At 41.2% G+C, this 15709-nt stretch overlaps 1 protein-coding gene across 7 annotated transcripts in view; it reads left to right on the top strand.

The window, feature by feature from the left end:
• Nucleotides 1-15709, top strand: part of LOC117079653 (zinc finger protein 484-like) — a 71682-nt gene that overhangs the window by 24422 nt on the left and 31551 nt on the right. For 4 of the 7 annotated variants that reach the window (XR_004435526.1, XR_004435522.1, XR_004435523.1 and 1 more), the window contains exons 6-7: nt 2346-2468; nt 3760-3918. Coding sequence is in view for 1 of the 7 variants with exons in the window: in XM_033203686.1 (XP_033059577.1) it covers nt 2346-2413 (68 nt within the window). In the remaining 6 variants the exon portion in view is untranslated. Of the gene's footprint in view, nt 1-184; nt 306-2345; nt 2469-3759; nt 3919-8363; nt 8485-15709 lie in introns of those variants that run through there. The other 3 variants (XR_004435525.1, XR_004435527.1, XM_033203686.1) reach the window with 3 other exon arrangements.

Genomic DNA, 15709 nt, shown 5'->3' with positions numbered 1-15709 from the left:
GCTTGGTGTCTGTCTTACTGGAACACAGTTGGAAGAGCTGGCTGCCTGGGACTGGCTAAGACGCACACTCCAGGCTGGGATTCAGTCAGTTTCCACACTAAGTTAGGTTGTAATTTGCTATGTACTGAAAAGCCTTTAGGCCAAACTTAATTCGACATCACACAAATGTTTTGATTTCTTCCAGAGGACTGAAAGTGAACTTGGTAATGAAAAGATACCAGTGGATAAAAAGTCAAGGAAAGGGTCAAGGTGAATGACATGAGAGTGGAGAGAAAAAAAGACAGCAGGGACCAGACGAACCCAAGGTGACAAAAAAAAAAAAAAAAATTCAGTTCTGAAATGGGAGGAATTTCGTGGTAGCAGTGACAGAGAAAGAGTGCTTTCTAGATTCCTGTGTTCTGAAGGAGCAACCCCAGATTCAATATAATAACCAAGAGTCTTTTAAAAATTTGTACTTCCATACACATAAAATTCAAATTGCGAAAACTATAAACACTGAGTTTTGGAATCTGAGTAGGGCCTTCACATTTCCCAACCCACATCCCTTCCTTCGTGGATGAGAAGATGTACTTTTTTCTTAATTTGCTTCTTTAAATGTTAATGGGAGAATGGGGGGTGTCTTATAAAATCGAGGTAGAGAGAGTAAGGGACAGAGGCAAACTGGGTGACAGTGGGGCCTGTTCTGGAAGACGATCCCAGTGCAGTTTCTACAGAATACAGCCTCCTTTTCTCCTGCCTTCTGTCACATCTCTGGCTTCCCTGTTAATATTTAATTTAGCACCTGTATTAGTCAGTTTTCATTTTGCTGATAAAGACATACCCAAGACTGGTTACTTTATAAAGGAAAAGAAGTTTAATGAACTCAATTCCACGTGGCTGGGGAGGCCTCACAATCATGGCAGAAGGCTAAAGGCAGGTCTCACATGGCAGCAGACAAGAGAGAAAACAGAACCAAGCAAAAGGTGTTTCCCCTTGTAAAACCATCAGATCTCCTAAGACTTATTCACTACCACTAAAACGGTGTGGGGGAAACCGACCCCATGATTCAATTATCTGCCATTGGTTCCCTCCTACACCACGAAGGAATTATGGGAGCTACAATTCAAGATGAAAGTTGGCTGGGGACACAGCCAAACCGTAACAGCGCGTGACAACCCACTGGCTTCATGGGCCAGTGCGTACCTCCCTGGGCACTGCTTCTGTGCCTGCCCGGGACCCTCTGGGTCCTTCTGACTCATCTCTGGTTCTTACCTCCGACCTTCTTATCTCTCTGACTCTTACCATCCAACATGCTGAAATTTCTTTTCTTCAGTATAATTTATGTATTTATTTTAACATCTTGCTTTTGATTGTGATGTTTTTTAAAGTTTTGGTTCATCTAAAGATTCATATGGACATCTCCTCTTGAGCTTACTCCGAGCTGTTAGTAAAAGGGTTGGTGTGGCCCCTTCATCCTGCCAATAGAGATTTCCTTTGAATGTTATTTGACCCAACCTGATTTCAAGCCCCTGTATCCTGCTTCTCTCTATTTCCCAAGTCACCTGATTTCCACTTGCAGGTTCTACCCTTTTTAGAGTCTGGGGGAAGAAAACTAACATTTCTTAAGCACCTCCTGTATGCTAGGCTCGGTGCTAGATGCTTTATGTGTTATGCCTTTTAATCCTCAAACTAAGTGTTCTGTAAACACAGAAGGAACTTGAAGCTCAAAGAGGTTAAACAACTTGCTAGCAAAGAGCTGATCTCTGCAAAAGCCTGTGAGTTTTCCACCACTACCAATGTTGCCTCTAATTCCAGTTGTGCTGGTGACCTAGGAGGGCTGTAGATGACCTTCCTGGGTGTTATGGAGATCCAGCATCAGGCATACCAGTCCCCTAAAGGGTGAGGCGCTCCTGCCCCCAGCTGCTGCAGGCTCAGAGCTTTGCAGATTCCCTGACCCTGCTCTCTGCTGAGGGGCTGCAGCATTACCCAAGGGCACAGCACTCCCCAGGCATGCAGTTCATATCCAGTGACTGGTCCATGGGGAGCAGAGCAAAGGCCTGGCTCTTTACCCAATTTAAGACATCTTTCAAGGGCCACCCCACTCCAGACCTCCCCAGGGGATCAGGAGGTAGAGGCCTGCAGTTCAACATCTCCTCCGAGTTCAACATCTCCTCCTTCACTCCCTCATGATCAAGAGCCCATAACCCTCTGCATGCTAATCTCCATCTCAGAAACCAGTTAGTCTACTTGCCCAGCTCAGTGAGTATACCCCATTTCTAGCTTTGACCCAGGCTCCACATACCCTAGTTCTGAACATGGAGTCCCCTATCCTGAGTCTCTTCTTTATCCTTCATCTTCAACCTCAGGTACCTGTGGATTGACTGCCCGCCCACCTGCTGGAGCCACGAACATTGCCTGCTCCCAGTCTTCCTGATTTGGCATATGGTTCTCCCAGATCTGCTATTAATTTCACATCCTCCAAAAGATAAGTGAGATGAGTGTGGTATATATAACTCCTTAGCGAGTTGATGCTGGTTTTAGCTGATCACCTCTTCCTTCCTTAAGTGATTAAACCATCTGCTTGATCAACAGAGCTAGAAGTATTCTAAGCAGGGTTTCTACATGTAAAAATGACTCACTTGGCACTCAATATCTGCATTTCCTTTCTTAATTGTTCTTACATTCTCGGAATCCACCTCTGCCCGTTTTTGAAAATATGGGAAGTTCCCCTTGGAAATTTGATCCCTGGACTGCTGCTCATTGTTCCTGGAATATTAGTAAATTATAAGTTTATTTCATTGGGACCTGGAGACTTGAAAACATCCAAAGCAATAGGAAAGTATCATGTTTTGACAAATGTATCGTAAGCATCAAATCTTTTGAAGAAGGTTTATTAATACTTTTCTAGTTTTAAGCCTTTTTTATTTTATTTTATTTTATTTTTGAGACAGAGCATCTTTCTGTCACCCAGGTGCTATACAGTCATGCAATCTCAGCTCACCGCAGCCTCTGCCTCCCGGATCAAGCGATTCTCCTACCTCAGCCTTTCTAGTAGCTGGGGCTACAGGCACCAACCACCATGCCCAGGTAATTTTTGTATTTTTAGTAGAGACAGGGTTTTACCATGTTGGCCAGGCTTGTCTCGAACTCCTGGCCTCAAGTGATCTGCTTGCCTTGGCCTTTGAAAGTGTTGGGATTACAGGCGTAAGCCACTGTGCCCGGCTTTAAGACTTTTTTTCCTTATTGTTTTTATTTTTTTAGAGACAGAGTCTCGCTCTGTCATCTAGGCTGAAGTGCAGTGGCATCATCCTGGCTCACTGTGTCCTTGAACTCCTGTACTCAAGTGATTCTCCTGCTTCAGCCTCCTAAGTGCTGGGACTGCAGGCATGTGCCTTCACATCTAGCTAATTTTTATTTTTATTTTGTAAAGATGGGGTCTTACTATGTTGCCCAGGCTGGTCTTAAACTCCTGACCTCAAGTACTCATCCTCATCCTGCCTTAGCCTCCCAAAGTGCTGGGATTATAGGCATGAGCCACTGTGCCTGGCTCTACTTTCTTTTTTAATTTAAAAAATTATATGTTTATTTAAAAAATTTTTTCAATTTTTTTTTGAGACAGGTCTCAATATGTTGACCAGACTGATCTTGAACTCTTGACCTCAAGCAATCCTCCCACCTCAGCCTCCCAAAGTGCTGGGATTACAAGAGTGAGCCACTGCGCCCAGTCCCATTTTCTTTTTTAATTTAAAAAATTTTAAATTTGTTTCAAGAAATTTTTAGGTGGGAGTCTCACTATCTTGGCGAGGCTGGTCTAAAATTCCTGGTCTAAAGCAATCCTCCCATCTTGGCCTCCCAAAGTGCTGAGTTTACAGGTGTGAGCCACCATGCCCAGCTGCCCAGCCCCATTTTCTGATGAAGATGATGAAATCTAAATTAAAAGTAAGTTGTTTTGCTCTGTTATTAAATGTTCATTTGTTATTAAATGTTTGAAATTTGTTATGTAATGCTCTGTTGTGAAAACTTTAGTATCTACTTACTTCATGGGTACCTTCATATGCTAAGTTCTTTATAGACATGACCCCTTTCTAATAATCCTGTAAAGTAGAAGTGATTTCTATTGCAAAATATATGGGATGATTACATATCTATAGAGAAACAGAAATGGGCTCCCTAAGGTTAAGGAACTTATGAGTGGTCCTGTCAGTAGTTGGGAACCCAGGGGAGATTCCAGCTTCAGCCCTCTCTCCCTGCCCCAGAGCTGCCTCCCTTCCTATCGCATACTGGTCATCATCATGCCACCAAGCATGGGTTTGTCCCTCTCCTCTTACTGATGTTTAAAAAGGCTCTTTTATCGTCTGTGATGGTTAATTTTAAGTGTCAACTTGACTGAGCCATTAGGTGCCCAGATGTTAGGTCAAACATTATTCTAGGTGTGTCTGTGGGGGTCTTTCTGGACGAGATTAACATGTGAATCTGTAGACTGAACAAGGCAGTTTTCCCTCCCCAGTGTGGGTGGGCCTCCTCCAAGCCACTGAGTCCTGAATAGGACAAAAGGGATGGTAAGGGAGCACTGCTCTCTCTGCCTGACTGCTGTCAAGCCAGGACATCGGTCTTCTCCTGTACTTGGACTGGGACTTACACAATCAATTCTGCGGATTCTCAGGCCTCCGGCTCAGACTGGAGCTACACGGCAGGTAATTCTGGGTCTCTAGCTGGCCGATGGTGGACTGTGGGACTTCCCAGTCCCTGTAATGACATGACCCAGTTCTTCATAATAAATCTCTCCCTTTCTCTCTCTATTACTGTCTCTATCTCTCCTGTTGGTTTTGTTTCTCTGGAGAACCCAGACTAACACGTTGTCCTTGGCATCATTGCCTCATTTGGTGCTTCAGTCTGGAATGATGATCAAGAGTTCCACGTTGTGTCATTTTGGAACTTGTTGGATATTTGTCATTTTCTTCCGTGTTTCATAAATGTTCTATTAAACATTGAGATTGCCATTGGGCAATTTATATAACTACATAGGTTTTGATATATGCCTTTCCATTTCTCCATACTTGGTGCTGATATTGTGAGAACTTATATTTTGAATCCCTCATTCCTTTTAAGCCGTCTTTCTTTTTAGACCCTCCAGATACAGATTTGTGCCTATTTTTGTCTAAAGTCAGAAGTGACTATACTCAAAATTCCCTCACTTAGCTTTCTGTTTAAGATCTCATCAATTTTCACCTTTCCAATCAGTTCTTTCACAGTTGAGTTAGAATAACAATTTAAATTTATTTTCTTCTATTGACTGAGGGATATAATTGACTTCAAGGCATGTCAAGATTTATAAACTGCATATTTTATTTGTTTGTTCTTTTTGGTCAAGTGAGATCCTCAGCAGTTTTCACATTCCACTGACTGCTGTCCATTCTGGGTAGGAGGGTGTGTTTTTTAAAATTTCCTCCTTTATTTGAATTTTCTTAATTTACAAAATCTCTTCTCTTTCATTCTCTTTTCTGTTTTCTCTAAGCTCTTTTTAAAAAAACACTATGAAGTACACTTTTTTCTTAAAAAAGGAGACAGAAAGAAAGAAAAAGAGAAAAAAAGAAAAAGAGAAAGAAGGAAAGAAAAGCTATAAAATGCACAGAAGTAAAAAATAAGTCAGGAGCAAATCTTGAGATCACATTTCCTTCGGCTTGTCATAATGACGTATTTGTGTTCTACCTCACATTAGTTTTCTTTAGGGTTTTAGTGCCTTAAGAGCATAGACTGTTTGTTTATTTACTTTTTGTAGAGACAGGCTGGTCTCCACTATGTTTTTATGTTGTCCAGGATATGTTGCCCAGTCTGGTCTCAAACTCCTGGCCTCATGTGATTCTCCTGCCTCAGCTTCCCAAAGTGCTGGGATTACAGGTGAGAGCCACCATGCCCAGTCAGGACTGTTCCTTTTAAAAACCTTTTATCTACTTTTTAGCATGTCTTAGGTAAACCTTGTCCCTCAACAAATATTTTTGGTTGATGGCATTAAATGACAGTAAAAATAATGTATCTGCTCCTCAACGATTTTTCTGAAGCAAAACGAGTTTCCCCTTGACATGCAGACTGTGCATTCGAGTGATCTTCCTGAGTACTTGGTACCAGCTTCTGCATGATAACTTATCAGGGTACTCTTTAAACACATTTTTAAACATATTTTTAATTTACATGCAATACAATTCATTCTTTTTGATGTATAGTTCTATAGGTTTTGAATGTATCAGCATGAACCTATCACCAGCACAAGCAAGATACGGAACTGTTGAATCATCCACCCCCAAAATTCCTCAGAGGCACTTCTGTAGTCAACCCTTCTCCAACTCCATTCCCTAGTTAACCACTCTTCTGTTTGCCAACCCCAGAGGTTTGCCTTTTCCAGAATGTCATATAAATGGAGTCATACCATATGTAGCATTTTGGGTCTGGCTTCTTTTACTTACCATAATACATTTGAGGTTCATCCATGTTGTTAGGGTCTCACTAGTTTGTCCCTTTCTTGCTGAGCAGTATTTCGTTGTACAAAGCTATCAGTGTGTTTAAGCATCCCACAGTAAAGAGACATTGGAGTTTTTCCAGTTTTTGGCTATTATGAGTAAAACTTCTATAAATATTTCCCTACAAGTTTTAAGTGAACATAGGTTATTATTTCACTTTGGTAACTACCTGGGAGTAGGATTGATGGGTGCCTTAGTTGCCTAGGGCTGCCATAATGAAGGACCACAAACTGGATGGCTTCAAACAACAGAAATTTATTCTTTAGGCTAGAAGTTCTCTAGGCTAGAAGTCCACAATCAAGGTGTTGGCAAATCTGCACTAGGGAAGAATTGTTCTTTGCCTCTTCTAGCTTTTGGCCATTGCCCAGCTGCCTTAGCTTGTGGTCACATCCCCCCGATCTCTGTCTCTGTCTTCATGTTGCCTTCTCCTGTATCTGTCTGCTCCACATGATCATATTCCAGTGTGTGGTCTCTGCTTTGACTCCAGGTGACAAAGAAACAACATTGACTCTGAGTGCACACAGCTCCTCTCTGATGCTTATTGATAGAGTTGAGCACGTATGGGGAAGCCAGATGTCACTGCAGGAAACATATTATTTTTGTTACTACTCTTTTTTGAATTCCGTTACTTCCTCCTGGGTTTGCTTTTTTCCTTAAGTATGCCAAATCTGTCTGGGTTCTTGGTTGCAAACAACAGAAACCAATTCTAGTTAACATAAGCAGAAGACTTCTCGTAAGGACTTTGGATAGCTTGCATAATCAACGGAAAGTCTAGATACCTGCACTTAGAAAATGTGCAGTAAGCAAGGGAACATGGGAAGCCAAGCAATCTGCTTCTGACATTACTGTCCTTGTGCACCTGTTCTGTGTTATAGGATTCTTCATTTCACCACCCTTGTGAAGAATCCTATAATGTTGAATGTTGGCAATGGCAAAACAAGAGATGAGTGGAAGCTGGTGCCCACATTCCCCTCCTTTCTCTCTGCTGTGAACTAAAATGCAGTTCCTTTCTGCAACCTTCTGGAAAATCATGTGTGATGAATGAATGTGCTGTGGAGCAGCCTGCAGTGTTTCTCTGACACTGAATGGAAGCAGTAGCCCCTGCAGTGCCACTAACACACTCCATCACACTGTGGTTCAGCTTCACTTGCCTCACACTTCTTTTTACTTCACCCTCACTGACTGCCCTGGGCTTGCATTTCTCAAAGAAAGTATTAGCACCTTAATCCTCACCTCAGATTCTGCTTTGTAGAGGATCTAAATGCATTGCTTTATAGAAAAGAGTAGGTTTTATGAGGAACAGGCAAATCCATGCTCATCAGTTTTCTGAGTAAATCTCCTCAAATATCTCAGAATTTTGGCTTTCTTTATTAAAAGAGACCCTGCTTTTAAAGTTATGAAGAAAATAACTTTTCTAAAAACACGCTTATGTAATTAGTGCCAGCCTCTGCCTTCTTAAATAACTTAATACCTAGATGAGCCAAAAAGCAAGAGGAAGATTTTAGACCAACACCTCCCAGTGAATTTACTCTGGTCCACAACTGCTTGATGGACCAGTGTGAAGCTCACTTCCATATCAAATCCATCTGGAAATACAGAGAAAAAAGAGAGAGCTTGCCTTTTACTCCTAACAGAGATTCCAGACAAAGTCAGTCTTCCACAATATATGGCTTTGGTGCTGTGAATTTATAAATTGATAAATCTGAACAGCAAGGATTTATAAAGCTATACTTCTGGCACTAAGTTCAGAGGCATGGAGTAAGTTGGGATACTGAACTTAAATGGATTAGGAATAATATAAATGACTGTTAACTCTTAAATGGATCAAGAGTAATACAAATGACTGTTAACTGGTTGGAATACGGACAGACAGTCCCATATGGGCACCAGCAACTGGAGGACTGAAGTAAACGTGTGCTTTCCCAATCCTCGTCACATTCTTATCGGGAAAGGAAAGCAGGTCAGCAGATTCGCGCGGGCTAATCAAAAGGTATGCTAAGAATCATCTATACAATAGTTATGCTTTTTCTTAATAAGTTTAGCATTCTAGCATTTCTTGCTTCATTTTAAAAGTCTAAACTGAAACATTAAATGAGGAATAATGGATCTTTAACAAAATCATTTAATTCTGTCCACAACAGAATTTATAGACATTTCATACTGAAAAGACAACTCTAGCCCTTCGAAGCTTTCATTTTTCTAATCTCCTCTTGCACATTTAGCCCTCATAACATCATTTAATTAAATATTGTGCCAGCTTGTCCTGCTCTGTTTTTGTTTTGTTCTTTGATCTTGGCTTCTTAAGTAGAATATAAACCTCTTCAGAACTGTGACTCTCTAAATTTTCATCGCATCCTCCATGCATATAGAAATGCTTTGGCACATAATAGACACTTAACAAGACTTTATAGAACTGTTGTGAGGATTTCAAAAAGGAAGACATGTACTGTGCTTTGAAGCAGTGCCTGGCATGGGATGAGTGCTTCACAGGTGTTGTCTGTTTTCAATGCACTGGGATCCTCACTGATTTTGAGTGTTTAAAATTAAGCTGTATAAGCATTATCAGGCTACTGGAGAAGGTTGTCCAGGCCTTGGAACAGGGCCTGATACTACAAGGGAAGGTCTAGCTGCTGGTCAGTGTGGCACCCACTGGACTGGAGGGAGATGGTTATGAATGAGCTTCATTAAGAGAACCTGACACACCTACAGCACCGCACAACCTTAGGTCATGAGTCATAAGAGCCCCAGGTAGCAAAGGCTTATTACTTATTTATAGAAATGTCTAGTGATTTTTTGTTTTGTTTTGTTTTTTTTGAGACAGAGTCTTGTTCTGTCACCCAGGCTGGAGTGCAGTGGCGTGATCTTGACTTACTGCAACCTTTGCCTCCTGGGTTCAAGTGATTCTCCTGCCTCAGCCTCCCAAGTAGCTGGGATTATAGGTGTCTTCCACCACACTTGGCTACTTTTTGTATTTTTAGTAGAGACAGATTTTACCATACTGGGCAGGCTGGTCTCAAACTCCTGACCTCAAGTGATCCGCCAGCTTCAGCCTCCCAAAGTGCTAGGATTACAGGCATGAGCCCCCAAGCCTGGCCAATGTCTGGTGATTTTTAGATGTATCTTTTAAATTTCTGTCCTGGAGACATGGCTTTTGGGTGATTTTTCTCTTCTTGGTTAAAACACAAAGATTTCTATGCAGACTAAAAGCAGAATTGTCATCTTATTTTATTTTAAATTAGCGATGGGGTCTTGCTATGTTGTCTAGGGTGGTCTCAAATGATCTTCCTGCCTCGACCTCCCAAAGTGCTGGGACTACAAGCATGAGCCACTCTCGGCCAATTATCATTTTAATTAAACTGATGTTTAGTTCCATGAAAAGATTGACAGCAATGTGCTATCCTCTTTGGCATTTGGTTGATGTTCTCACAGTTCAAAATTTTTAAACAGTTTACTGTTATATAATTAATACTTTCACATCCTTTGATGCTTTGATAGTGTATGTTGGTCCAAAAGTAATTGTGGTTTTTGTCATTAAAAGTAAAGGCAAAAACTGCAGTTGCTTTTGTACCAACCTGTATTTTTCTGTTCTCAGATTCTCAGTGGAATACTGGAGCCTCTTATGACTTCCAAACTAAGGGGTACATGGAGATTTTTAATGTTTCTCAGGTTCACGTACTAACTTAGTACTTGGAGTTTATCTGCAGGCCTCTTTTGTTGAAAAGAGATGTCCTAATGTAGTTAACTATGGAATGAGTTCCTGACTGTCCACCAGTAATAAATTAAAGGGTAAATATATTATGGAACATTACGTATTAGAAACGATAAATCAGCTCTGTATTCATTCATTTGGGTGGGTGTTCAAGATACGTTTTCTAAAGCAGGTTTCAAGACAATATTTACAATCAAATCCTATTTTTGTAAAACAAAACATACCCCCAAGAAACTCCAGAAGACAACAGTTCCATCTACATGCATATATATTTGCATATGCTTGTATACGTGTGAGGAGAGGGAGGGAAAGGTGTTTGCATGCCAGGCAGCTAACCGCATACCTCGGAGGCTCATACAGGGTGAGGTGCAGGGATAATCAATAGTTTTCTTTCCCTACCTTTGGACTCATTCATCACAAAGGGCAGTATTCACTTTTGTATTTTAGAAATCTACTAATAGGACTTAAAAGGAAGAATTTGTTCTAATCAAAATAAAAACAAACAAACAAACAAAAAAACTTGCCCTAGAGACTTCTATTTTTCCTTTTTCTTCCATTATAAAATCCAAGTACATCTCTGGGGTTGGGGCAGGGACCTAACCCACCCAGTGCTGTGTGTACCTCTTGATTTGTGGAAATGACTCAGCTTGGTCTGGGCTCCTGCTGAGTGTTCTCCTGCTCTCAGGACATGCCTCCTTTGCAGGGCCCAATCTTGTCCTCTTAAAATTTCCCATGGCTCTATTGATAACAATTCCCTCATTCATCTCAACTTTCTCAAGGGCCTCTTGGGAACTGACTTTGCCTGCAAACCTCTGGGTTCTGAATTAAGAACTGGACTTCATTTCCCTTCCATGTTCAGTTTCACTCAGGCTAGAGTTGTAGCGGATTGTGTGCCTTAGTTTATCATGCTTCCCAGGGCAAGCAAAACCTCTTATTTCCAAGGATTCCCTTCCTCAACATTTCCACATCTTCAACCCCGCCTCCTTTAGTCTGAGAGCTAGGCTCAGGTTGCAAGCCCACAGTCATCTAGTTAAGTGTTCTCACTTTGTGCTTTCATCAAGGTGGCTGGGGCAAGGGGTGCTTTTTGCATCCCAATGTCCTTTCTTCCTCCTCAGTAGTAGGAAGCTTAATTTTTAGCTGGGCACATTGCCACCAGCCTCTCTTGCAATTGGATGTGGTTATATCAGTAAGTATTGGCCACTGAAATGTAAGATAAAGTCTTGTGTGCAAAATTCCAGAAAGTCTTTAAAGAGAGGGCAACTGCCTTCTGCCTGCCCTCCTTCTTGAAGTCTGGACTACAATGTAATCGGGACCGTGAGCTGTGGCAGGAACCGTGCGTGGCCTGACTTGGGGCAGCAATGCATCGAGATTGAAGGGTCCAAGGCATGTGCTTCTTTGAAGTGAAAGAAAGATAAACTTCTAATGTTTTGAAGCCACTGTTATTTGGGGTTGTCTGTCACAAATCAAACTAGTTCAACTCATGTGTTATATAAGGTTTCATATTCTGTAAAATGGCTGCTTAATTATTGTATACATTTTGTTCTTCAGGGACAGGGTCTTGCTATGTGTTGCCTAGGCTGGTTTCTAATTCCTGAGCTCAAGTAGTCACCCACTTCAGCCTCTGGGGTAGCTGGCACTACAGGCATGAGCTACCGCACCTGGTTTATTTTATAAGATTTTAATCAGCACAGCCTACACTACCACCATGTGTGTTTCCTCAAGGTATATTGGCTCATGTGCAATTGGCAAATAGAAGAATGGTGTCAATATAACATCAAAGGCATCATTGTTCATATGTGGTTTTTCCACCAGCATGCTAACATTTTAAGAGATCAAGGCATACTTTTTCACAAGTAAAGAAAAACACCTTAGTAATATATAAAATGAAACTTAAGAAAAACCTGAAAATTATGTAGAGTGGCTGCTTTAGTAGATTCAAGAACCACCATTGTTTCCTCAAAGTTCAGAGATCTGGGGAACTGCAAATACCCGTGAAGAAGCTGCAGATATTCTCCATTGCTGATTGCTTTCAACTGATGCAAAAGTGTGCTCCTGTGTCTGTATTAGAATTTTAATTTTGATGCAACAGATCTCTATTAGAAGCAAGTGCTGTCAAGGAGCTACCTCTTGAAAGTGGAAGGACAAGTTCTGAATTGCAAAGATAGACAGACTATTGGTCTCAGTGTCCCTTCCAGGAGCTGGGGCCCTACCTGCTAGCCAGTTATCAAAGTGTAGATAGTAAAATAAAGTGTCAGGCCATGGTGGCTCATACCTGTAATCTCAGTGCTTTGGGAGACTAAGGCATGAGGATTGCTTGAGGCCAGGAGTTTGAGACCAGTATGGGCAATATAGTGAGACCCCATGTCCCCCCCAAAAAAAAAAATCAGCTGGGCATGGTGGTGCATGCCTATAGTCCTAGCTATTGGGGAGGCTGATGCAGGAGAGGATCACTTCAGCCCAGGAATTTGAGGCTGTGGTGAGCTGGGATCATGCTACTGTACTCCAGCTTGGTCAACAAAGTAAGAATCCCAACTTAAAAAAAAAATCCAAACTCCCAAAACACGGTGTCCACTGATGATAATGTCTATGCCTTTCAAGTAGCTGAAAACACTAGGATCCTCTTCCTACTCAAATACATCTGCAAAGCCAGTGAAAACATACTTTCCCAATGAAAGTCCTTAATCAAGAAGAATGATTAGAAATCACTAAAGGAGCCTGGGCACGGTGGCTCATGACTGTAATCCCAGCACTTTGGGAGGCCAAGGCTGGTGGATCACTTGAGGTCAGGAGTTTGAGACTAGCGTGGCCAACATGGTAAGACCCTGTCTCTACTAAAAATACAAAAAATTTAGTGGGGTATGGTGGTGTGTGCCTGTAGTCCCAGCTACTCGGGAGGCTGAGAGGAGAAATGCTTGAACCTAGGAGGTGGAGGTTGCAGTGAGCCACTGCACTCCAGCCTGAGCTACAGAGTGAGACTGTCTTAAAAAAAAAAAAAAAAAATTCATTAAGACATTTTAACCAAAAAAACAGTCCGGTAACCCAAGTCATGTCTCTTTTGAATTTGATACATTAAATATTAAAGAAAATTATTTTACATGTATTCCATTTATAATTTAAAAAACTGAAAAATTTAATGAAAATGTCAAAAAAGGCCGGGCGCGGTGGCTCAAGCCTGTAATCCCAGCACTTTGGGAGGCCGAGACGGGTGGATCACGAGGTCAGGAGATCGAGACCATCCTGGCTAACACGGCGAAACCCCGTCTCTACTAAAAAATACAAAAAACTAGCCGGGCGAGGTGGCGGGCGCTTGTAGTCCCAGCTACACGGGAGGCTGAGGCAGGAGAATGGCGTAAACCTGGGAGGCGGAGCTTGCAGTGAGCTGAGATCCGGCCACTGCACTCCAGCCGGGGCGACAGAGCCAGACTCCGTCTCAAAAAAAAAAAAAAAAAAAAAGAAAATGTCAAAAAATATGCAAGACAATAGAATAGAGGAAAGTGGTATCTAGATGGTGTGATTGTGTGCCTTTGCATTTAGAATGAAGTCTATTATTACTAACAAATATAGTTGGGATATTTGTCTCCCCCAAATGTCATATTGAAATATAATCTTCAATGCTGAAGGAGGGGCCTGGTAGGAGGTGACTGCATTATGGGGGTGGATTTCTCATGAGTGGTTTAGGACCATCCATTTGGTGCTTTCTTTGTGATAGTGAGTTCTCATGAGAGCTGATTGTTTAAAAATGTTTGGCATCTTCCCCTCTCCTTTTTCTTGCTCCTGCTCTGGCTATGTGACATGCCTGCTCACACTTCGCCTTCTGCCATGAGTAAAAGCTCCCCGAGGCCTCCCCAGAAGCTGAGCAGATTTCGGCACCATGCTTATGCAGCCTGCAGAACTGTAAGCCAATTAAACCTCTTTTCTTTATGAATTACCCCGTCTCAGGTGTTCCTTTATAGCAATGCAAGAATGGCCTAACATTAACGAAGTTTGCATGTTAAGCCTGAGTCTTACTACTTGCCCTTCACTCTCCTTTCATCAGTAGGTTTCAGCCATACAAAATGTTTTCCCCTTAGTTTCTCTGCACCTTGCACATACTTTTCCTCTGCTTAGTTGTACAATCCCCTCAACCCCTCCAGGTTTTCTTGGCCTACTCCCATTCAGCTAAAATGTCACATGCATGAGGGTCTTCTTTATTCTCCTGCAAGGATGGATGCCTTCTATCCTCTCTCATTTATCACATTTGTGATTCCTTAACACACATGATCTGCCAGAAGCACTCTAGCACTGTGGATTAAGAGCTTGGGTTCTAGAGAGAGCCAAACTGGGCTTGGGTCTTGCCTCTTGCCCCTTCCATTTCTTAGCTGTAATAGCTTAGATAACTTATCTCATTCACCTCTTTTAAGTCCCAGTTTCCCTGTCTGTACATTGGAGATGATGGTAATATTAACCACCAGATAGGGTGAACATATGAAAAACTGTTGTTACACACTTGGCACAGTGCCTGGCATATACACTGAGTACATTCTATATTGTTAATACTGGCATTCTTTTGAATCACTGACCATTGTGCCCTTGGTTCCTTCCATAATACATGTGAAGTTATAAATATTTGTTGGATAAATGGATAAACAAATTAAAGTGTATTAAAAAATTAAGAAATATTCTGTGACAGAAATATTTTGATGAATTTATATTAAAAAGCAATTTAGTTGATTCATAAAAATGCCCAAATGTATTTAAATCCCAAGCAACAAGCCCCTACTAGCTAGGAAATTAGAATCAGTTCAGAAATGCTTTTCTCTGTTGACAAATCAGTAGAGAACTTGATTTTTTTAATGATCAATGTTAAAGACTACACTGAATCTAGAATATAGATATAACAAAAGAACCTCTCTGTAAAATGTATTGTATTGATTTTTTTTGCAAGTAACATCTAGGAATTGTTCATTTTTATTGATTAGTACTGCCTTCATGAAATGCCATAAAGAGGTGTCCTCTAAGTGTTCCAGGATACAATTAAATAGATTTTGTGAAATCTGTGTGAAATAACTTCTGGAAATAAGCAGATGCTAAACAGTTGTAGTTCACGTGTGTTCAAGACTGAAAAAGAATAATTGGACTTCAATTTAGGCAACAGTGGTATTGATTACGTTTCTTGAGACTCAAAGTGATAAAGCACTATATATAATATGCTAGACAGGGGGATTGTAATTCCAAGGGAGTGTTTACTACATAAAAGCCACATTCCATCCATAGTCTTCTGGAAAATCTTTATTTTCTCTCATCCACCCAAGTCACACTATTTGAAAATAAATTCTCTCATTTCCCTTTCCCACTTACTAAATTGAAGATGTCTTTAGTTTTCATAAAATAGATGCATTACAAGAATATTTATACACTTCATCTTGCCACATTTTTTTTTCCAGTTTGATGCTGTTATAATCATCTGAACAGAAAGAAAAACCCAAAATTTCTTTCAGGTTCCTCCCTGCACTAACGGCATCCTTCA

Source organism: Trachypithecus francoisi, unplaced genomic scaffold, assembly GCF_009764315.1.
Source record: "Trachypithecus francoisi isolate TF-2019V2 unplaced genomic scaffold, Tfra_2.0 Lachesis_group7, whole genome shotgun sequence".
NCBI lineage: Eukaryota > Metazoa > Chordata > Mammalia > Primates > Cercopithecidae > Trachypithecus > Trachypithecus francoisi.
This window is presented reverse-complemented; position numbering and strand designations above follow the sequence as displayed.